The sequence below is a fragment of the Oryctolagus cuniculus genome, chromosome 14 (assembly GCF_964237555.1).
Source record: "Oryctolagus cuniculus chromosome 14, mOryCun1.1, whole genome shotgun sequence".
In the NCBI taxonomy this organism is placed as follows: domain Eukaryota; kingdom Metazoa; phylum Chordata; class Mammalia; order Lagomorpha; family Leporidae; genus Oryctolagus; species Oryctolagus cuniculus.
In genome coordinates, this window is record NC_091445.1 from 39,971,054 (window position 1) to 39,994,028 (window position 22,975).

General features: G+C 53.6%; 1 protein-coding gene and 1 long non-coding RNA gene across 2 annotated transcripts in view; one reads left to right on the forward strand and one right to left on the reverse strand.

Annotated features, from left to right (window-relative positions):
• Positions 1–1,745: 1,745 nt before the first annotated feature.
• The window catches only part of DAP (death associated protein), a 65,643-nt gene continuing 44,413 nt past the window's right edge, over positions 1,746–22,975 (reverse strand). The window contains exons 3-4 of the mRNA XM_051853568.2: positions 4,506–4,548; positions 1,746–3,278 (exon numbers count right to left, since the gene is read on the reverse strand). Coding sequence (XP_051709528.1) covers positions 3,165–3,278; positions 4,506–4,548 — 157 coding nt within the window. The 3' untranslated portion in view covers positions 1,746–3,164. The remainder of the gene's footprint in view (positions 3,279–4,505; positions 4,549–22,975) is intronic.
• Positions 9,423–11,793, forward strand: LOC138845168 (uncharacterized). The gene is made up of 2 exons (XR_011381971.1): positions 9,423–9,554; positions 10,114–11,793. It is a non-coding gene; the product is annotated as an uncharacterized lncRNA (long non-coding RNA).

Sequence of the window (22,975 nt, forward strand, 5' to 3'; positions counted from 1 at the left end):
CGGGATACCCAGGCACTCTGATACGGGATACAGGATACGGGATACCCAGGCACTCTGATACGGGATACAGGATACGGGATACCCAGGCACTCTGATACGGGATACAGGATACGGGATACCCAGGCACTCTGATACGGGATACAGGATACGGGACACCCAGGCACTCTGATACAGGATACGGGATACCCAGGCACTCTGATACGGGGTGCAGGATACGGGACACCCAGGCACTCTGACACGGGATACAGGATACAGGATACCCTGGCACTCTGATACGGGATACAGGATACGGGACACCCAGGCACTCTGATACAGGATACGGGATCCCGGGTAGAGGCTTCACCGCCGTGCCCTGTGCCTGCCTCCATGGAGTATCTTCTCACATGCTAGCTTCCACTTATATTTCTTCCCTGGGGAGATGTTTTCCAACAGAGACTTTGGGCCCTGGACACTCAACTTCAGTATTTTTTAATTTTACTTTTTCAGCTTCAGTCTTTGCATCTGTAAAATGGGACCACAGCACCAGCAGACACCTGACAGAAAAACAGGAAGTGGGAGTCAGAAGCACTGTGGGTGTCTGAACTGGGGACAGGTGCCGCTGGAAGCCACGAGTGCTGAACCAGGGGGTGGACAGCCCTGCAGTCGGGGCCGCTTCCTGTCTCCACTTCCAGGCTTCCGTGCCTGCTGCAGACAGGCCTCCAGGGCTCTGCGGCCAGTGCTGCTGGGTTATGGGATCCGCAGCAGGTGAATTACTCTTCCAGCGACACTTTTTCAGGAGGGCAGTTCGCTAAAGGGAGAGCTATGCAGATGACGTGAACAGTCTGGGCAGACACATGCAGAGAAAGACGCCCTGTGGCCAGTGCCAGAGGCTGGGTCAGCTGTCAAAGGGCAGCCCCCGGAAGCTGGGAGAGGTGAGGAGGATCCTTCCCTGCAGCCTCCGTGGGAAGCATGGCCCTGGTGACCCTAACATCAATGTCTCGACCCCAGGACTGAGAGCAATGCTCCTGCTGTTGTCAGCCTCCCAGTGTGAGCCACGTGGCCACGGCAGCCACAGGAAAGCACAGTGATGCTGATCAGGAGGTGGGAAGCCCTGGGGGTGTTCCAGGTCTGCTGTGTGCGTGGCAGTTCTGTCCACCGTGTATTTATGGGGAGTGGACTCTCACAGAGTCCAAGAATGCCCGTAGGAGCCCGTGGGAGGCAGGATGCAGATACCAGCAGCGGCTTCCAGAACAACACCAGGACTGGAACGAGGCTTGGGGTGGTGGGGGTGCAGCCTGGCCAGAACCACCCTGACAAGCTGGGGGCCCCGCCCCCAGCTCCTGTTCTGGGTCCCCAGGATGAAGAGCCGTGATTATTTTCTCATCTTCCTCACATGGCTCCAGTGGGCCTCTTTTGATCAAGGCCAACGTCTCACACATCAAAAGCTGCTCGCACCACAACCCGGGGTATACTACTGATAATTCTCTTTTAAATCTGTTCCCGAAGACCCCACGGCGCTCGGAGCCGGCTGCTGGGCCCAGGTGGTGCGCCGTGCTCAGCTGTATTAAGCCTTCCCGGCTTAGGCAGCTTCAGTCGATGGCTGTGCTCCGGTGGCCGGGTGTCCAGCAGTTCGCCTTTGCATCTGGAAATAACCTTTGAGGGCACCCATTGCGCACACAGCCTGTTTCTGGGGAACCATCTGGCAACCCTCGTGAGATGTGAACAGGAAAGCCCCGGGATATCAGAAAGAAATGCACGCTGGGAAGGAAGGAATGCAGGAGATTTATTATCATGATCATTAATTCTTCAGGTTAACGACTGAGAAATTCATCCAGGAAAACGTTTTGTATTTGGTGGTCGGGAACCCACGCGCACCCAGGTCTGGGTGGACAAACATGAAGATTGCACCTTGGGAGAGAAAGGCTGCACCTGGCGGTCTGTGGCAGATGGACGGAGCGATGGTTTGTCCAGGCTGCCCAGGGGCGCCTGCTTGGAGCCTGGTCCCGGACGCTGGCTTCAGAGGACCGCGCGGCTGAGGCGGCTTGCATGTAGGTTCTGTGGCTGTGCTGCTGGTGATGTCCAGCTCTCCAGAAGCAACACCTGGTTCTCACTGCCATATATAGGTGGGGACACGAGGCCTCGAGGGGTGCACACTGGGAGGGGGCGCTGAGCTGCACCCTCAGGGAAGGGGCAGTGCTTGGCCTCACCGCATCCGCTCTACTTCCGGCCGGTGGACAGGGCCTGGAGAAGGCACCAGAAAGGCTGGTGGGGAGTGCAGGGTCGGGGGATGTGGCTACGACTCCATCGCAGGTGAGTGGAACAGGTGGCTGCACCCCCCTTCTGAGCGCTGTTGGCGGGTCTTAACGTTGACCTAAAGGAGCCCTCTTGGGTTTCCAAGCTTGCTGTGAGCCAGGGGTTGTGTGCGGCTTATTGGGCCAGTGAGGGTGGCCCCCTGCAGGTATATACTCAGGCAGGGGCAGTCTGGGCGACTGGCGGACAAGCAGGGTCTTCCTGCTCTAATGGCCCGTAGACAGGAGGCAGCTTTCTAGGAGGTCTGTCCTATTTTCCCCTCTACCCTGATCAGGGGTCACTTCCAGAACTCCACAGCAGTGCCAGGAGTGGTGGCTGAGAAGCACAGCTTGGAGCACCCCGCCCCCAGTGGCCAAAGATGCTGCTGTACCCTCGGGTGCAGGGTCTCCCACCACACAGGGGAGGGGAACTGAGCGTGGCCACTGCCTGTTTCTAGGGTCTTCCCTACGCTGGCTTTCGGAGACCCGCCCTGTGAGCCGGGGCTGCTCGCTCACCCGTGGGTGCTAAGGCTCTGTCGCCCGACGACTGAAAGAAGGACTGCATTGGTCTTGCCTTGATCTAATCCTCCCTGGTCTCCACCCTCTCAGTGGCTTTGCTGACCACCGGGGCTCCAGGTGATTGCTGCAGCAGAACGAGGGGTGCAGTCTGAACAACTGAAGTGGGTCTTGGCCATGTCTGTGCTCATTCCAGGGGTGACAGCCCTGGTGACCTCTCACCGGGAGTCTGTCTAAACGGGGTTTGGGGCTTGAAGCATTTTTAGTTTTAAATACGGAAATTTAAGGCAAAGGCGGGAATGCCTGGCTCTGTCTTATACCTCCCGCTGTGGCAGGTGGGAAGCTGGGGCATTGATGGGGAGCTGGGGGCCGGGAGCAAGTTCACTTGCGTGGCTGCTGGATATGCGGGGTGCGTGGTGACGGGTGCTTGTCCATGGAGGCGTGGGGCTTCTGGTGAGCCACCTGCGCGGCCGCGGGGGGGAAGTCTTTGTCACCCTGTGGGAGACACGTAATGCACAGCTGATTAGTGTGTGTGTGAGCCCAGAGCCCTGCTAACGCCCAGCACCTGTCCAGCACCCTGCGGGGGGGGGGGGAGCAGGGACGAGGAGTGAGTGATGGAATGATGCCCAGTGGCAGGGGCCTGTTGCCTGTGGGCTGCTGAGGGTCTCAGGGGGCTGTGGCCATCAGAACTGGGGGGCTGGAGATATAGGAGCTCACCAACCAGCAGGTTGGGAGAAGGTTTGCTGGCTCTGCCACAGGACATGGGACAAAGGTCCCCCACCACCCAGCTGACATCTGTGTTTGTGATCATTTGAATCAGCGGCAAGGCAGGGCCACATCAAGGCTCAGATTTGGATTTGCTGTCTCCGCTGTGAGCTGGGCCTGGAGCACTGAAGGGGAAGGAAACAGGCCAGGGCTGAAAGATGGATCAACCCAACGCTTCTCAGGGAAGGGCTGCACGTGTTTCCTAGGGAGGGACCCACTGGCTTCTGTGCCAGCAGTTGGGGTGTGGCTGGGGATGGGCCCGACCCTCTGTGGACATTCTGGAGCCACAGCATGTTCTCACAGAGCTCCCTGGCCAAGGGGCGATCTCAGATGCAATGGCATTTGATTTGCTCACATTTGGCTGCCATGCCAACTATCTGTCGCAGTCTCTGCATGGCTGTGGCCACAGTCCCAGTAGGGAGCTGTCCCCATAATGCCATTTTCTTCAGACACCTTGTGCTGGGGACTTGACTCTCCCAAAAGCAGCAGCACCATGGTGGGTGGTGCTATGGGGTCCGCTGGTGACAGGGCTGTGGTTAATACCAGAAGGGGGCTCGTGAGAGGTAAAGTGACCAGGTCTAGGGTATAAATGGCTGGTAGTACTTTGGGCAACATCTGGATTTTAGTCACAGGCACTAACCTTGCATTTTCCCCCATGTCACACCATTTTGATTGTTTTTAATCATTTAAAAAAAGTAAAGATATTCTCAGCTCACAGGTCACTTACAAACCCCTGGGCCATGGGCTGCAGAGGAGGAAGGGGAAACAGCAGGCAGGGCTGTCACCACCGCCCTAGCTGTGCCCCAAGGGAGTGTGACCATGGAGAGAGCCAGGGGCCCCAGATCCCATGATGGGTGGGGCTGGTTCCTCCAGGCCGCTTCCCAAGAGCTGGAGAAACGGAGAGGTCACGTGCTGTTGCATCTGCAGGTGCTCAGAGAGAAAATGGCGAGCTCTTACCCGGGCGATAACACCGGAGATGAACACGGTTGGCTTAGGTGGGCTGCAAAACAAGAGGAGAAAGGTGCATTGAGCGGCAAAGGTCACAGAAGGTGGCACGGCACCAGGGCCCAGGATGGGTTTGGCGGCTGCGAGGTGGCGTCAGGGAGCACCTCCTTCCTCTGTCTTATTTGATTACAGCGAGCAGACCGTGGGGCTTGGAAGCCGCCGTCTCTGGAGGTTGGTTCCAGCACCAGAAGTGAGAGCAGACATTGCACTGCAACAAACAGCAGGCAAGCTGCTGAAAAGCCCTTTCTTTCTGTTTTCTGTTTAATCTGGAATGTTAACAATGGACAAGCCGACTTTTGGGTTAACGAGATTTTGGAAGTGAGTGCGTCCCTGCAGTAGGGGGCAGCAGCCTCCCTCTGGGGTGAACCCCCTGCCTTCAGCCAAGGGTTCCCATCTGGAGTGCCCACACGTCTGAGGCTTTGGGCGACTTCTGACTGGTGAGATCTCAGAGGCAGGGCAAACTCTCGGCCTCTGTGGCTGTCCAAGCACACAGAAGTCCCTGTGAAGGTACTGTCGCTTCTCACCCCCTTAATTCACTCTGTCAACAGTTGTTGACAAGCAGACTGGCCCAAACACGTGAAGTTCAAGTACATGGAGTTAATCATTCTTAACACACCAAATATCCTTCCAGTCTTTGGGTGCATGTACACACAGTTTCCTTCCTCATGTCTTGTCTTACAGTCACACTGTTGTGTAATAGGCTTTTTGAACTAAGAATGCTTCTGTGTTCTGATAGATTTTCTATTTTTTTTTTTTTTTTTGGATGGCTGCCATGTGTTGTAGTTCTATCAGAACACAGTTGCAGGCAGTGGACCAGGTGTGTAGACCTCTGCAGGGCCTCACTAGGGGTGCAGAGACCCAGGAGCAGGCGGCAGACACGAGGTCAGCCCAGCCAGGGCAGCGAGGCTAGGGCACTGCCTGGAGAAGGGGACAGGGGAGGTCCTTTGATCACAGCAGTTTTCTTTAAGGCCAGTCCCGCCGGGCAGGGGAAGCAGAATGCGTCCCTAGCCTGTCTCCCTCTGCTCTGCTTCCCTCCGCTGTGCCCTCTGCCCTGCAGCTGGGGGTTCTGTCGAGGAAGCCACTTGACTTTCACAAGAAAGCCCCAGGGTTCAGAAAGTTCACTGGCTGTTTACAACCCAAAGACTTTAGCCAAAAACACTGAAATCCCCCCAACTAATCTCTGCTACTCATGAGATGAAGCAGCTTCAAGTCTTACTAAGCACACAGACTCCCTCGGTGTTGCCTTGGCTTTATTTGGTGTTTGTTGTGTGGTTAACTGGGCAGGATTTTTTTTCCCTTTATGTTTATGATTTAATGAAAAGGCTCATAGCCAGCCAGAGGTGAGTGAGCTGAGCTCGGTTTAAGCACCTGGTGTAGTCTGTGTGGATTCATTTGGATTCTGACAGCACACCCTGCTATGCCAGCTTGATACCATCCATGGGTGAGGCTTGCTGGGTTTGCTTCCAGGGGACCTGGGGCAAGGGGGTTTGCATCTAAAGCTGGGGAGCTGTGGTCCGGACTCTGAGTGCTCAGGAAAGGAAACAGCAGTGGTGGCAATACGTCTGCAGGAGTCACTGGGATGCTCCTTTAACCCCCAGGAACAGCTGGTGCAGTCAGGCCCCTCTGATAAGAGGGGTGCTAGCCTCCCTGCAAACTAGGCACTTTGTGGTATATTCTGTACAAAGTGGCTCTTAGGGTTGGCAGTGGGAGTTTTCTGAAACACTCTGTATGACTTTGATGAATCATTTCTTTGTTAGGGGTGCCCCCCAGTGGGGTGCAGACACCTGCTGAGAACCACTTTGGAAAAGGAATCTAGGAACAGGGAATACTAAAAACTGCAGACGTAAGGGCAGGCATTAGTGCAGTGGTTAGGATGGCTAACTTGGGATGTGTGCCTCGCACTGGTATGCCTAGGTTTCATTCTCAGCTCTGCGTCTGACTCCAGCTTCCCACCAGCGCCTGGGAGAAGGCAGTGACGGCTCAAGTAACTGGGTTCCTGCCACCCACACTGTGTTCCCAGCCTGGCCACTGAGGGCATCTGGGGAGTGAACAGGTGAATGGGAGATCTCTCTATCTCTCTGATCCTCAAAGAAATAAAAAGAAAATTAAAAACCTGCAGAATTGAACATTATTTTTTTATATTAGCATTAAATATTTAAAAATAAGTAAATACTAAAAACCAGAGAGGTGAAAAGTTCAAGTACCATCTTTCCCAACCCTCTGTTTTGGGGAGGCCTTAAACGGACACCCTGTATTATCGGTGCACACCCAGGAAACACAGCTGCTGAGGGGACGGCACTGTGGGGCAGGAGGAGGCCACGTTGTCCCTGCCACAGTGCCTTGGCCAGGAAGTGGCTGTGGCCACACCAACCCCATGTATTGGCCATGCAGCCAGGGCTGAGTCCCGTTCATCCTGCTGGGTATGCTGCCTGGGATGTGGTATGATCGAGGATCTGCTGGCCCTGGTCAAAAGGGCTCGGGTACAAAGGCATGAACTTGCCGTGTGCATAACCCAGGGCTCATTCTGCGATGAGCAACAGGAACAGGGCACCTGACTCAGCAGGGAGTTCGGGTCAGAGCCGACCTCTGGAGCACAGTCTACACAATGTGCATTCTGTCCTGTTAACCTGGTGCCAGGGAAAGGTGATGCCGAGACCTCGGACTGCACCCTGCAGTGCGGTTCCCTAGTGCCCTGTTTGGCATCTGTGGGCAGCAAAGTCCAGGAAGACTTGGCACAGCCAGCATGTTTGCAGGTGGGGCCCTGGCTTTAAGACTGTACTTTGACATTCGAGGACTGGGCTGCAGGTGCAACATCTTAGCTGCCCGAGAGAGGAGACCCGGGGACTCGACCGTGACCTGGCGGGGTGTCTGCTGCAGCTCTGGTGAGCTCCAGGACAACGCTCCTCCTAAAGACATAGTGTAAGCCCTCTCTTGGCCTTCAAATTTGCTTCAAAACCCCAACAGCTAATTAAGTTTTTAAAACCATGTTAGCCATTTTTAAGCACACAGTCAATGGCATTAGGCACATTTAAAACATTATGCAGCCATCACTGCTATCTATTTCCCATCTATCCCAAATGACCTTCTGTATCAACTTAACCCTCCCCCCCCATCTCCCAGAGACCCCTGGCCACCACACTTCCACGCCCCATCCCTGTGAGTGTGACTCTTCTGAGGACCTTGTACAAGTGAAATTAGATGTACTGGTCTTTTTGTGTCTGGCCTATTTCCCTCAGCCTAATGACTTCCGGACTAATCCCTGCTCTATTGTGGTCAGAATTCCATTCCTTTTGGAGGCTGAAAACTGTGTGGACAGACCATATCCTGTTCCTCTCTTGGTGGGCATGTTGGTGCTTCTACCTTCCAGCTACTGGGAATATGCAGCCATGAGCCCAGGTGCACAACACCTGTTCCAGTGCCCACTTTGAGTGTTCCATGCAGGTACTCAGCAGAGGAACGTATGGATTGTATGGTCAGTGTACGTTTAACTTTGGAGGAACTGACCAACTGTTCACACAGTTGCTACACTGGAATCAGACCAGCAATACGCGGGGTTCTGATTTCTCCACTTTCTCACCAACACTTGCTATTTCCCGTTTTTTTAGTAACTTTTATTTTTAAGATTTATTTATTTGAGAGGCAGAGTTACAGAAAAAGAGAGAGATATCTTCCATCCACTGGTTCACTCCCCAAATGGCCACAACGGTGGGAGAAAGGCTGATCCCAAAGCCAGGAGCTTCTTCCAGGTCTCCCATGTGGGTGCAGGGGTTTATACACTTGGGCCATCTGCTGCTGCTTTCCCAGGCCATTAGCAGGGAGCTGGATTGGAAGTGGATTAGCTGGGAATCGAACCAATATCCATAAGGGATGCGAGCGCCTCAGGCGGAGGCTTAACCTGCTGTGTTACAGAGCTGGCCCTGAGAAAGGTACCTTAATAGGTGTAAAGTCATCTCATTGTGGTGTGGATTGAGCAACCGATTTTAAGAATCAGCTTCCTTGCAGTAAGGGATCATAAACACCAGCCTGTACTCTTAGGAACCACTTACTCAAGGTCTTTATGAACAGGAAGCTTCCCCTCAAATTCCTCCTCTCTCCTCAAATACTGACCAGGCCCCCATCTGGTCATCAGGAGATCTGGCTTGTGACAAGATGGTCAAGGACTGGTCTTTCCCATAATACCTCACAGGTACATCCATTTCTCAGAGCTCTGCCTTAGACCGGGCACGAGTATCCTTGCAGGTTTTCATCAAGCTTGGCTAAAAGGTCCCTGGCTCAAAGCCTTTTCCATCCGAGTTCATAGCACTTCGGGGCCCATGCGATAGTGCAGGGATAAACCATCACTTGGGCCACTGGTATCTCACATCAGAGTGCTGCTTGGAATCATGATGGCTCTGCTTCTGATCCACCTTCCTGCCGGTGCTCTTGGGAAGTCTGCAGAAGATGGCCCAAGTACTTGGGCACCTGCCACCCATGTGGGAGACCCGGATGGAGTTCCTGGCTCCTGGCTTCAGCTTGGCCCCGCCCTGGCTGTTGTGGCCATTTGGGGAGTGAACCAGCAGATGGATGATGTCTCTCTCACTTGCTGTCACTCTGCCTTTCATAAAAATAAATAAATCTACAAACATTTATAAGGAATCATTTACTGTAATTACGTAGTAAAGACACTTTCTAAACTGAGATATGGGAGCTGAAACACAAATTCACAAATGAGGAGGCCGGGCAGAGGCTGGGTGCCAAGCTGTGCGTGTACAAGGACATGTGTTTCGTATTTCCTCAGGTTGCCTGCAAAGGATAACCTACATTTCCGAGCTTCTCTAAACTGGGGTAGCTGCTTTGAGGATTTATTTAATCTGATGGAAATTGTTCTGACAGATGCCGTTTTGAAGATGCAACATTATTTTCTCTCGGGAAGCAAAGACGGTGAAAACTGTCATCCCCGGCCCCCTCCATCTCCCGTCTCCTCAGGCCTTTCCCGTCTTTAGAAACCACACTTATTTAAAGGTAAAGGCACTGCAAGCCTGGCTTAGAGTCTCAGAAACACTTCCTGTATCAGCAGAAACTCAGTGTTGACACACCTGGGACTGTTTGAAAGGATGGACATCCTTTAATGGCCACCTGCTAAGGACCACACCAATCCTCACGCCACCATTTGTCCTTACGAAGAGTTCCCTTTCACTTCCTTGCTAAATTTCCTTAGAGGAAAGGTCCCTTCCTTGTGGTATTTTGTGGCAGACATGCAGGACAAATGGCTGGGGATGCTTAAGGGACAGGAAACCCTGCTGGGGACAGAGGTAATCAATACCGGGCTTGACCTTGACCATCTCAACTTGAACTGAAGTCCTGAGGGCTGAGAAACCTGAGGTCATATTTTTAAAACTGTTCTGAAATCCAAAGCGGCTATTATTGAACTACATTTCAACATACTTAATTTAATTCAGCATTTCTGAAGTCTCACCATTCTGATTTGTAATTGATACGAAAATTATCAATGAGTAGACATGGTTTCTGGTTCTGACGTGGCTTCTGACATTCTTTTCTGGTCTGTTCTTTGTCAGCACAGGTCCTGGATGATGCAATGTCTCAGCCCCAGCTCGGGTGAGGGTGACCTGACCCAGCTTATGCCACCATGGCATGCTGCCTGTCTATACCTTCTGACCACTACAGACAAGGAACCCGGGGGACCCTGGAGCAGCCATGATGGCTCCCAGGCAACATGGATGCTGGCCCCTCCAGCATCTACCACCCCATACTTCCATGTTTGCAGACGGCTACTGGGGGTCTCTGGGGACCTCCCCTTCCCACACTTAAGGGCACCATCTCCAGTGCCTTCGTTCTCTGCAGCCTTCACAACAGTTGCCCCACACGCACCCACCTGTCCCTACACGCATCCACATCCCAGTGTGACTCCCAGGGGGCTGCAGAGAGCAGGCCAGCCTGGGGAAACGACCCTGGACTCCCCTGAAGGACTCAGGACTGCACCGATGGGCTACTTCATCTTGCAGGTGGAGTCCTTTGTGCCCTGCTCCCACTGGTTGTGTGGGGTCCTCGCTTTCCTCCCAGTAGCCCTGAAGCTCCCCCTAGAAAAATGCAGGGTCCTTTTTCAGCCAACAACAGGGTCGTGTACGGCAGGAAGGGAATCCGTGGCTGTGTGAATGGCTGGCCTGTCCCTTCCCAGGTATCCTGGCAGGGAACGGGGTTGCTTAGTTACATGGAGGGACACTTGGGATGGGACTCACACGCCTGCCCACAGGCATAGAGAAGTTGTTAGCACTGGGGACGCAGTCCAGTCCTTGGTCCACTGAAAGTCAAATGGAGCATTTCCGGAAGGTTCCATTTAGCGGGATCTTTCCCAAATCAGTAGTTTTGATCTGGGTTCAAGAAGTCCAGTTATTTTCTATGACTGCTTTCTCCTCTTTGTGGAAATGCACTCTAAAAACTCTAGGGAAGTTTACATGGACAACAGAGGCACCCAGCCTTTGACGCGCTGTTTGTTCTTGTTTCCACTAAAGGATGGGAATGAGTGGAGGTGATAACAGCTACGATTTATTTTATTTTTTGTTTGACAGGCAAGAGTGGACAGTGAGAGAGAGACAGAGAGAAAGGTCTTCCTTTGCCGTTGGTTCACCCTCCAATGGCCGCTGTGGCCCGTGCACCGCGCTGATCCGAAGGCAGGAGCCAGGTGCTTCTCCTGGTCTCCCATGCAGGTGCAGGGTCCAAGCACCTGGGCCATCCTCCACTGCACTCCCGGGCCACAGCAGAGAGCTGGACTGGAAGAGGAGCAACCGAGACAGAATCCGGCGCCCTGACTGGGACTAGAACCTGGGGTGCCGGCGCCGCAGGCGGAGGATTAGCTAAGTGAGCCGCAGTGCCGGCCCAGCTACGATTTATTGACCACTTCCTCTGGGCCAGGTGCCTGGTTAAGTCTTCATGTGGAATTGTTGTGTCCAATCCTATAAACCCTGTGAGGTAGGCATCGTTATCTCCAGTTGTAGACATCAGAGAGGGCCAGGAATTTGCCTCAGGTTGCACAGTAAAGTGCTGGGAGCCAGGTTTTGGACACGGACTGTCCAGGCCACGTGATGCCACGAGCTCAACCTTCTCCTTTCAGGGGGCCAAGAAGCCTCAATTTTAAGAATGTGATTTAGAGATGCAGATTTTAAGGCAAGAAACTAAAGTAATCTGAGAGTGTCTTACTCAACCAGACAAGCCGACGATATTCAAATCTATGCAAGCATTTGCTTTCTGACCTGATCATGGATTTGTTCTTAAAAACTACTCTTTATGTTATTAGCACCCAATGACAGCACAGTTCACAAAAACTGTGAACTCCTCTGGTTTCTTCAGCAGATGTCGTCGCTGCTTATGGAGGAAGGAGTGGTGATTCACAGAGGCTGCAAACCTGCCTGCGGTCCCAGAGGCCACCTGGGAGGCGGCTCTGAGGCTAGTGCTGTGCCTGGAGATCCGCCCCTGCGTCTCCAGTGCTACGGCTCCTGAGGCTGCAGTGGAAGCTTCAAACCACCCATCCCATCAGGGTGCTGCCCACAGGCCCAAGAGCGAAGACTGGAGGGAGGGTCAGAAGGACAGCAGTGAGTGTGCACGCGGACGCCAGGTGGTCTGTGCTCCGTCCCGAGGCTGCCAGGGCCTGGCTGGTGGGCTGCTGTTTGACCTTTCATAGTTTCCTCCTCTGTAAAATGGGCTAGCAATGAAGCCTGCTCCACTAGGTGACTTTATAAACATACAACATGTGCACACACACACACACACACAAACACTGCTCAAGCACAGAGGAAGAACTCAGTAAGAGTGAGCTGTAAGGACTACAACAGTGACAATGACAATGACAAAGACCACACACCCCAGCCCCATCCATGCACAGCTGCCTTGTGTCTCCACTGCTATTTCACAATAGGTTCAGCTGTAGCCAGGGACAGTGACACCTGCTGATCTGGGACAGTCAGCAACAAGAGGGTCTCAAATCAAACAGCCATATGTCATAAAGCCCTGGCTCCTCGGGACACTCTAGCCTCACTCTACTCGATTTCTATTTTGATGTATTGGAATAGCTTGAGCATTCAGATTCTCAGTCCACTGCAGATGAGAAGAAACTGACCAAAGGGACCTGGTGGCCAGGATGGTGAGAGGTGGCAGCCCGGCCGTAGCTCCAGCCTTCCTGAGCCTGCGGTGGGAACTGCTGTGCTTTGGGGTTGAGGTGGCGGGAGCTGTCGGTGCTGAGACCTCCAGCAGCTCCTTCACCTGCAGGCGCTGGTTACAGCCCAGGGAGCAGGGATGGTGGGGACATGGCGAGTCACTGACAGTGGTCAGCAGCACAGCACCACCCGGGAAAGGGGCCAGGAGGACCTGGGAGAGGCTTCCCTTCCCAGGAAGAATGCACGTGAGTGGACAGAGGGGGGAGTTCCCCTAAAATCTCCCAGAAAATTGGCACTCCCTGGAGAGTCAGTGGCTGAGCTCAGAAGGCTGCATGTCAGGGTCTCAGCTTCATTTTCTTTTTCTACAGATTCATTTTACTGATTTATTTGAAAGGCAAAGAGAGAGAGAGAGAGAGAGAGAGATCTATCCACTGGTTCACTTCCCAAATGGCTACCATGGCTGGGGCTAGGCCAGGCCAAAGCCGGGAGCCCAGAGCTCCATCTGGGTGTCCCATGTGGGTGGCAGGGAGCAAGAACTTGGGCCGCCATCTGCTGCTTTCCCAGGTACAGTAGGGAGCTGGCGTGGGGCAGAGGAGCCAAGACTCAGACTGGTGCTCCTATATGGGATGCTGGTCCCAGCAGGTGACTTAACCCACTGAGCCACAAAGCTGGCCTCTCGGTTTCATTTTCTAGGATGCTAACAGCACCTGAGAAGGCTTTCCTCAGGCTGCACCCATGACACGAGTACAAGGAGTGCCGTGCCGCTGAGATCGCTAGGGGCATCTGGGCACTGCGGGGGAGGCAGGGCCAGTGCATGCTCCTCACGTCTGGCCCTGACGTGAGAACCCCCGGCACAGCCTCTGTGGCAGGCAGGTGGATGCGGTGGGCACTGACTGGGAAGGACCTCACTGTCGCTCACTGGCAACTGCACAGTCACTGCCGCCCAATGCCCCAAGTGCCCAGGACAGCGGCTGCTCACAGGAATCTCGAGTCCAAGAGGAGGTAGGACCAGCAGGCACTTTGCTGGGTACTTCAGAAGGTGGTCAGCACAGACCCCAAGGGGTGACACTCCGGCTGAGCTGCACGCGGGAGTCTGCAGCAGAGGCACGGAGCACGGCAGGGGAAGGGGCCCCCGCTGGGGTAGGTTTACAAATACTTCCTAGCAAGTAGATGGAAAGCAAATCCTTTCCGGACATTCTTGACTCTTAAGTATCTTCTTGACTTGGTCTTCATTTACTTGGGTTATTAATTTTCTGGACATCAAAATAATAATTAGCACGCTGCGAGCAGAGGGAGCCGTCTCACTCGACTGCACGCGGACACTTCTGGGCAATGTCATTCTTCAGAGCGTGACAGCTGATGACTGCCGGAACTCAGAGCATCCCCACTAGATGGCGCTGCTGCTCCTCGCAGCGGCTGGAGGCGTGCAGGGCCCGGCTGGACCACCCTGAGGTTGACCAGAAGCCAGGCGTCCGCTGCTACTACCTTAGGAAAACGTGTCATCTGTGTCGAATGGTCGAGTGAGGCTGACTACAGGCACGGGAAACAGCTCAAGTGCTTTCAATCTAGTTCTAAGCTGACAACACAACCCGGACCCGGTCCTGTCTGGGATTGGTGCCTGGGATCTGGAGTGTTTTCCAAAGGGAGAGGAGGCAGGGGCTCTGTTCAGTGAGAGGTCAGCAGTTTCATGGAGCTGGACTCAGCGTCTTCCAGTCCTTCAGGGAAGAGCCGGCAACACACAGACCAACCACCCTCTTGGTCATCCATGCCTGCATTCAGGCCGACTGGTTCAGGAGGAACCTCATGCCGGGCTGCTCTGTAGGTCTGTGCTTAGAGGGGCGGGGGCAAGGGCTCCACGGTAGGAGGGGCTCTAGAGGCTTCTAAGCATCCCTGCTAGATGACAACGCACTTGTGGACACCTAGGGGCAGTAAATACCTGACAGGAAACCGCATCCACAGGCTGATTGTTGGCCCAGACGTCAAAACGTCACCCACCCACTTTAGAGGAGGCTAAACTGCCGAGTGTGGGGGTGAATGGCTCCATGGGCACCTGGACACAGTGAGAGCTGCTGACTGTTCTGAAGGGACTGGGCACCTCCATTTTACCCCTGGACACAGATCCAGAAGCTGCTGTCTGCTCAGTGCCCTGCACACCAGAAGACCTCATTGCCTGAGTCTCCCCTGCTCCTCCCTCCCTCTGAGGATCCTCAGTGCAGTGCCTCTCCCGGGGAGGCCAGAGGGTGGCCGTCCTGGGCCTCTGAGCATCTCCTCACTCATCACAGAACAGAGGGTGATCCGTCTGATGACAGAGACCCCGCCGCACTGCCTCTGCCTGGTGTGGAGAACCCTGGCCGTTCAGCTGCTGTGCCTACAGAGCTCAGAGGAGGAGGCTGGGAGCACAGCGGGACGCTATATGATGGCACGGCCTTGGGAGGCGGCTGGCATGGGTTCAGAGCCTCAGTGTCCGTCTGCGAAATGGGAACAATGCCTGTTGCATAGGACAGTGGGGTTTTGGGTGAAATGATGGAGTCCCTGCTTGGCACATACCCCCGTCTGCAAGCTCATATTTAGGGGCAATAACTGAATCGACTTCCTATATAAGGCAGTCCAGAAGTTGCCGTTTTTCTTCCTAAATTGTAATTTAAGAATTCATCCTTTCCTTTTCCTTTTCTTTCCTCCCTCCCCCCCCACCTCGAGACCAGAGAATTTCGAGGTCTCTTTAAGCTTCTTGGAAGAATGCAAGAGTGCCCATTTCAAGTTTTCTCAAAACGTCTTTGTTCTAAGCACCAGGGGCTACCGTGGGGGTAGGCCATGAGGGCACTATGAGAAATGGTTTCCCCCAGGGGCAGAATCAGAGCATATTTTTTGTACCTTGAAATGAGTTCAGATTCAAGGGTCATGTTTTACAGTGGGCTGAATTTTGGGAGGAGGACATCTGTGGTACAAAGTATAGGTTTTACGTGGGACAGCTGTTAAAGCCTTAAAAAGCAGAATGGTCACATATGTTGCAGAAAAACCCAACAGGACAATGGCTAGTGAAGTTCCTGTTTGATAGTGGTGCATGTTAATCAAATACAACCGTGGAAGTCCGCATCTGGCCTGAGTCGGCTTCCACCTCTGGAAGCATGGGTGCCTGGGCCTAAGTGGGCCTGGCCCCCACTGTGGTGTTCCCTGGAGAAATCTAGCAGTAAAAGGAGCAATGTGGGACTTGACCTCTCAGGATTCCTTCAGCCCGAGTCATGGTCACGGAGCTGGGCACCCAGCTATGCCTGTGGTTAAAGCCTGGCAAGGGAGGACCAAGCTCAGCCCAGCTAATGTCAAGCCCACGAGATGATGGACAGGAGCTTCCTGGCCCCTCTGCTGCCGAGCTCCCCAGTGATGACATGTACAACCCAACGGTCACATGCATGGTGGCAGGGTGCTGAGGCCAGTAGCTGCTCTCCAGCCAGCCACGCCCACGTCAGCTGCCATCCTCAGTGGTCTCTGGATTTGCAAGTGCAGTTGCTGCCTGACTGGCAGTGCTGGCTGTGGGGGCCCTGTCTGGAGCCCTCAGGCCACAGTTAGCGCTCAGGCCTTTCTCACAATTAGCAGGACAAGGGAAGCAGTCAAGTACATGGGAGCTAACCTCACTACCATGTCAGCCCACTATTGAAAACCAGCAGTGGGCCGGCGCCGTGGCTCACTAGCCTTGCAGCGTCGGCACACCGGGTTCTCGTCCCGGTCGGGGCACCGGATTCTGTCACGGTTGTCCCTCTTCCAGGCCAGCTCTCTGCTGTGGCCAGGGAGTGCAGTGGAGGATGGCCCAAGTGCTTGGGCCCTGCACCCCATGGGAGACCAGGAGAAGTACCTGGCTCCTGCCATTGGATCAGCGCGGTGCGCCGGCCGCAGCACGCCGGCCGCGGCGCGGCGGCCATTGGAGGGTGAACCAATGGCAAAGGAAGACCTTTCTCTCTGTCTCTCTCTCTCACTGTCCACTCTGCCTGTCCAAAAAAAAAAAAAAAAAAACAAAACAACAAACCAGCAGTGGGTTAGAATTCTTCCACTCAGTCCAAGAGCACCCCCTGGCCCCCGCTGTTTAGAGCAAGCAGGGGACTCATGCAGCATGGGAGCACAGTGGGTCGACTGCAGTGCAGACCAGTGCCACAGTCGTGTGAAGGGGGACTGAGTGCACTGTGAGCTGATGAGGTCTCCAATCACCTCTGACCCTGGCCCGTTCTAACACTGGTCACTCAATTAGTATTCAAGGTCCTAAGGTCGTCTTGTGGCTTCAGAATTAGGATGTATTTGCATGATCTTTGGGGTACCTCCTATGGGTTTCTTGCCTGTTTGGTAACTGGGGGGACACAGAGTTTGTCCTGATTTCTCACCCTCATCGTCTTCTCCCTCCTCTGCACTCATGAACATTCAGTGAGCTCCCACTGTGCACGGTGCTGGGTTAGGGCCAGGCTGGAGACCAGAGGCACGCCCGGGACAGCTGCCTCAAGTAGGAAGCAGTCATCATAGTTTTCTGGAACTTGGCACTGTGGTTAGTCTCTCTGGTGACCACACGACAGCAGGGCATGTCCTCATTGGGGGAAGAATTCCATGAGATGGGTCCTCTATCAGGGATGCAAATCCAGAGCACTTTCTGCGGATACGCGAGAACCCAGTGTCTCTGTGAGCTCAGCACGTCAGGATTTCAAGTGAAGAATGAAAGAGTACAGAATGGAGCAAACACCGCCATGTTGCCCTGGCCCCATGGCTGGCAGCTCCTACCAGCACCCCTGAGGCCTCTCCTCTGCTTTCCATGGGACAGCCAGGTTAATCTGGTCTGTCACCAGCAGAGTGCTCTGCGTGCCTTATTTACAACATCAGGAGCAGGTAAGGATGGGCAGGCCAGAGCTGGTAGACACAGGATCCATCCACGAGTCAGGTGGGATCGGCAATGGAGTCAGACTCTTTGAGTCTCAGTCTCCTTGTCTGAAATCATGAACTGCACATCCTCTCTGGAGCTCACAGGAAGCTGAGAAAGATCCAGCGAGCGCCTATGTCCCAGGCAGCAGCATACATCAGGGTTGGCTCCAGAGAGAACTGTGAGCAGGTGAGTGTGGACACTGAGGTGTGTCTACACAGGACATGGGCAGTGTGGGGAGGGGTGACTGGGTTATGCTTGGGGGAATTACATAGGGAAACATGGCCTATGCATGGAGGTCAGCTCCAAATCCGTGGCTGTTCAACGTGGCCCTTTCCAGTGCCGGGAGAGTTCTGCCAAGCACAGGGGCAGCCATGGCCACAGCGAGAGGGAGACCCTGGGCTGACCCCTCTGCAGGCTGGATGTGACCTGTTTCCAGGGAACACTAGGGCCAAATTGCTAAATTTAAACTCGCCATGGAGGAAACCATCAGAGTCTGCATTTTTGAGGTGGTGACAGAGCCCTGCACCCCAGGCCGTCCTGCTTCCCCCACAGCTGAGCAAAAAGGCCCACCCATCTTCCCTCCAAGGCAACTGGAAGCTTTGCAAGGACAGCAGGTCTGCATTTCAGAGGAGTGTGAGCCTGTGACAGCCTGCGCTTGATGTGACTTGGAATGCAAAGTAAGGCTGGGGCAAAGGGAGGAGTTGGAGGCAGAGTGGGCACAGTTGTGAAGGTGGGTTCTGGTGGGAACTCCATGTGGCACCGTGGGGCTCCAGGGGCAGCCGACACACAGGGCATGGCAGTTGGCATGTGTGGATCTGCACTCGCCACCACTGGTGCATGCTCTTGCCTATCCGTTGGGTAGTCAGTATTCAGTGACCAATACTGATAGGCCTGCCCTGTGTAGTGTGGACTCAAGCCATGATCTGCTCTGCAAATGGACCCAGGGCCTTTGTTTCTCTGGGTCATGTGCTATAGGCAAGGAAGCCCCACTATCTCACATTTTGCTATCCCAAACCTGAACATACTGCCTGACAGATCCAAGTCCTTGTGTGGACAATGGGAGAGGGTGTCTGATCCCAGAACTATCCCAGAAAACCCAGGCCGTGTGGCCCCTTGCTCCGCAGTGGCAGGGTGTGTACTGCCCATGTTTGCACTGTCCCCTGCATCTGGTGAGTGTGTCACCTTGGAAACCAGAGGGGAGGACCCCAGGGAGAGGCAACACCCAGGAGGAAGGCCATGGAGGCTGCCTGGGTTGAGGGATACATGGTCAGGACCAGTTCCTGTTTTCTACGAGGAAGCAGAGGGTGCAGTGTTGCACCTGGGTGAGAGTCCTGTGCATCTACATTGCTTGTTCATGCAGGTCAGCGTAGATGGGATAGGTGCACTCCCTGGGACCACAGCTTTAAAGGACAACGTGAGTCAAGGAGAAGTTCCCTACAGGGTCCAGATGCAAGTAGTTGCTTTTCCTCAGTGTTTGCCTCACTAAGGTAGCAATTTGAATATAATGAAAAACCAGTGTCTTTATGGTTCAATAGCAGGGCTGAGACAAAGCCCAAATCTGGCACATAAGCCCAGACGTTTTCTGCACTGTAGTTTGCAAAAACCATGGTGGTGGCAGATGGCATAGTATTTGTCTTCTATTGTCTTCTGTAAAAAGAGAGGAGGGCCGGCTGGTGCCCTGCTGTCTCCTGTCTGACCAGGGCAGGACGAGTGCACCTAATTCAGGGAGAGAGAATTCGGCTCAGGTTAACTCCAGGAGGGTCACACATTCCCGATTCCCTGGGACAGTCTGGGTGTAGGTGTCTGTCCTAGTGTAATTACTAATGATGCCTTCTTTGATTCTCCAAAGCATTCCACACTAAACACATTGTACGGTCACTCCATGCTGAGACACAGAATTCTAGAATGATGCCCAACTCTGGAGGGCTCTCAGGAGCTTTTTCCATTTTTCAAAATTTTTTTGCTAAGGCTCCTATTCTTCCTGCCTGGTATGACCTTGATGCTGAGTCAGCTGGTAGACCTGCCTTCAAAGGTGGTGCCTTACATGTTATCTCTTCATTGCTTTCTGTGTACTACATGTGCTTCCCCAGCTGCACTCCCACAGGAGCTTCCTGGTTATCACAAGGTGGCTCGTGCTGCTGCACACCTGGCTCCCCCTCACCCGGTTCCCCTTCGAGATCAAGGCCAAGTGGCGATTTGCTGTGTCCCTAGCATCTAGCACACTGCCTGATGCACAGATGCGTGGTCAGTGCTGTGCACAAGGTGAGCATTGCTGGCCACGCCTGCAGCAGTGGCCTGGGAGGGGGGCACTGAGCAAGCTGGTGAACTGCAGCTGTGTGCTGCTCACGTCCTGGAATGCACGCCTCTCCTCACACTCAGCAAACCTGAAAGGCGTGGAGAAGAGTGATCAGAGAGCTGTGGATTTTGTTGTTGTTGTTATCTAACATTTTGGCTGGGCGGGATCCACTGGTCACACCCAGGAGCTCCGAAGCAAGCTCCAGTGTGTGCAGCACTGACCTTGAAGATTAGCAAACAGTTTTTCTCCCACTTAAGCGGGAGCTCAGGCTGAGAGGCACTTGCTTGGATTGTCTGAGCTGAACTTGAGAACAGTGAGAGAAGCATCGTTAGCTGCACACCGGGAGAAAAGGAGGGGCATTGGCCTCTTCCAAGACCACTTTCAAGAGTCTGAGTTTTATTTTCAGCAAAAACCCCATCCACCTCCCACAGGGCAGCTCCTGGCGGCTGCTAACAAGAGCTGGATTTCTTCACAGAACTCTTGCTGTATCTCCCTAGAAGTATGGAATGGTTCGGAAACTACAGGCCGTGAGAGAGATTCAGGCTCAAAGACAGCTCAACTTGTAAAGAAGTCGATGTCTCTGTAAATGTGCGATTTGCTCACAAAACCCCCAATGCGGAGGGAACCCTCTCCCCCATGGATGGTCTCGCTCTGGCACCAGGGAGACCAGGACAAGCAGCCCTGTTCTCACCCTCGGCGCGGGACTCACATGCTTGGCCTGTTCGAGACTTTCACCCTGGAAGCAGCCGAGTCCTGACTGTGCAGCTCCCCATACCTAGGCCTCCCTCGATGACCAGGCTCAATGGCCTGCAAGTGCTTACTAGGAAACACAGCCCATTTCTGCAGATTTCTATTAGTCAGCGAGCTCCAGAGAGCACGACTCATTGGAGAGGGAAGGCCAGACCCTGCAAAGGGCGGGTGCTACAGAGCTCTGCGAGGAACATCCCACTGGAGGGTGCAGGCCACCCCCTCCTTTGCAGGGTGCAGCCCAATAGGGAGCTTGCTTGTGGGGACACAGAAGGATTTCCCCCCTCAGAGCCACGGGTAGGGGAAGTATGGCAGCTGCTGTCTGGGCATCTGTATTTAATGTGGGAGAGACTATATGGGATTCTCTCTCAGAATCCTGGAAGCACCGAGGGAGTAGCCCAGTGAAGTTAGTTCTGAAAAGACTCTTTTCCCTAACAATTAAAAGAAATAGACCAGAGGACCCACAAGGGATGAATAAATTATTAAACTATTAAGAAGTTGCCATAAATACGCAGTGCTAATTCAATAATTCATAATGGACTGGCACAACAAGATCTCTAAGGCTCATAAAATACTGCTGGCTCTTGGCAGTGGCTGGCATCATGAGATGTGTGCCAAGTGCCTCTTCACGCAGCAGCCTGGGTGTGGACACCAGGGAGCCTTCTCCCTGGCTGGGCCCCCAGGGCCCCTAATGGAAGACAGGGCAGAACCCTGCTGTGTGACAGACGGGTCTGCACGATGCTACAGGCCTGGCTGGAGGCCAGGAGTCGGGGGAAGGAGCCCCGCAGGACTCCTGCTCATCAGTGAGGACCCATGAGGGTTGGATGGGCTGTCGGCTAGAACCGGGGATAAGCACCATGCTCAGGCCAGTGGGTGGACACTCATCTTCATTGGAGTGTTCACGATGGCTTCTATTCTCTCCTACCTGGAACCTATGCAGCTTCTGCAATTCAAACATTTCCCAAGTTTATAATGGTAACATGCTCCATAAATCATATGGGAAGCATCCCAGGAGGCGCCTGGGGTAGTGCCCCATATTCCAGCCCAGTAATCTTCCTACAGTGAAATGTGTGGCTAGCACATTTCAGAAATCATGGACTTCTCAGCCTGGTGGGGGGTGCTAGAGCAGGTGTACTTGTGACCTCACCACCCGTGAGAGCCCCAGGAACCAAACATTTCTTCAACTTCCATCACCAGGGGGAAGGGAAAGTGCCACAGGTCTCTGCAAGCCCTGGACCAAGGGGAGCAGCGCTCTTGTACAGGAAACTGGAATTTAGTTGGATTTCACTGACTTGAGGCTTACGTGCACTGGGTAGAAGATTATGGGCACAAGATGGTAGGAAGAATAGGAAAACTGCTTTAGAAAATAAGGTTTGGGAAAGAAACCCCAAGCAGCCTACACTGAAAATGTAAACACAATTAACTAATGGGTTCATAAAAACCATTCCTCCTCGTGCATGAAGTCGTCTCATGCAAACCTACAGTTGACATCTGACATTGCTGCCATCTCACGACAAATCCAGGCAACAAGTCACAGCAGTATCAGCCGCACCTGTAACTTTTCCCTCAATAAAAATCACTGATATTTTTGTATCACATTACTGCTGTTGCAGATATCTCAAAAAAAATTTAATCTGCCACCACTTCCAAGCTATAGCAGTGATGAGACCTATCTTAAGGACTGGTTATTACACCTCTAACGAAACACATATGCTAGAATTTAAAGCAGTATTTGATTATTTAATTATTAATATTAATTGCATCTTATACTTGTTAGAGCAAGAAACCTGTGGGGCTGGTGCTACGGTGTAGTGGGTTAAGGCACAGCCTGTGACACTGGCATCTCATAAGGGTACTGGTTTGTGTCCTGGCTGCTCTGTTTCTGATCTAGCTGCTTGATAATGTGCCTGGGAAAGCAGCAGAGGATGGCCCAAGTGCTTGGGCCCCTGCACCCATGTGGGAGACCTGGATGAAGTTCCTGGCTGTTGGCTTTGACCCAGCCCAACCTTGGCCATTGCAGACACTTGGGGAGTGACCCAGTGGGTGTAAGATAACTCTCTCTGTCCTTCTCTCTAAGTCTTTCAAAGGTAGAGCTACAGAGAGGCAGAGGTAGAGGTAGAGGTAGAGGTAGAGAGAGAGAGAGAGAGAGGTCTTCGATCTGCTGGTTCACTCCCCAGATGGCCACAACAGCTGTAGTTGAGCCAGTCTGAAGCCAGAAGTCAGGAGCTTCTTCCAGGTCTCCCATGTGGGTGGAGGGGCCCAAGGGACTTGAGCCATCCTCTGCTGCTTTCCCAGGCCATAGCAGAGAGCTGAATCAGAAGTGGAGCATCCAGGACTC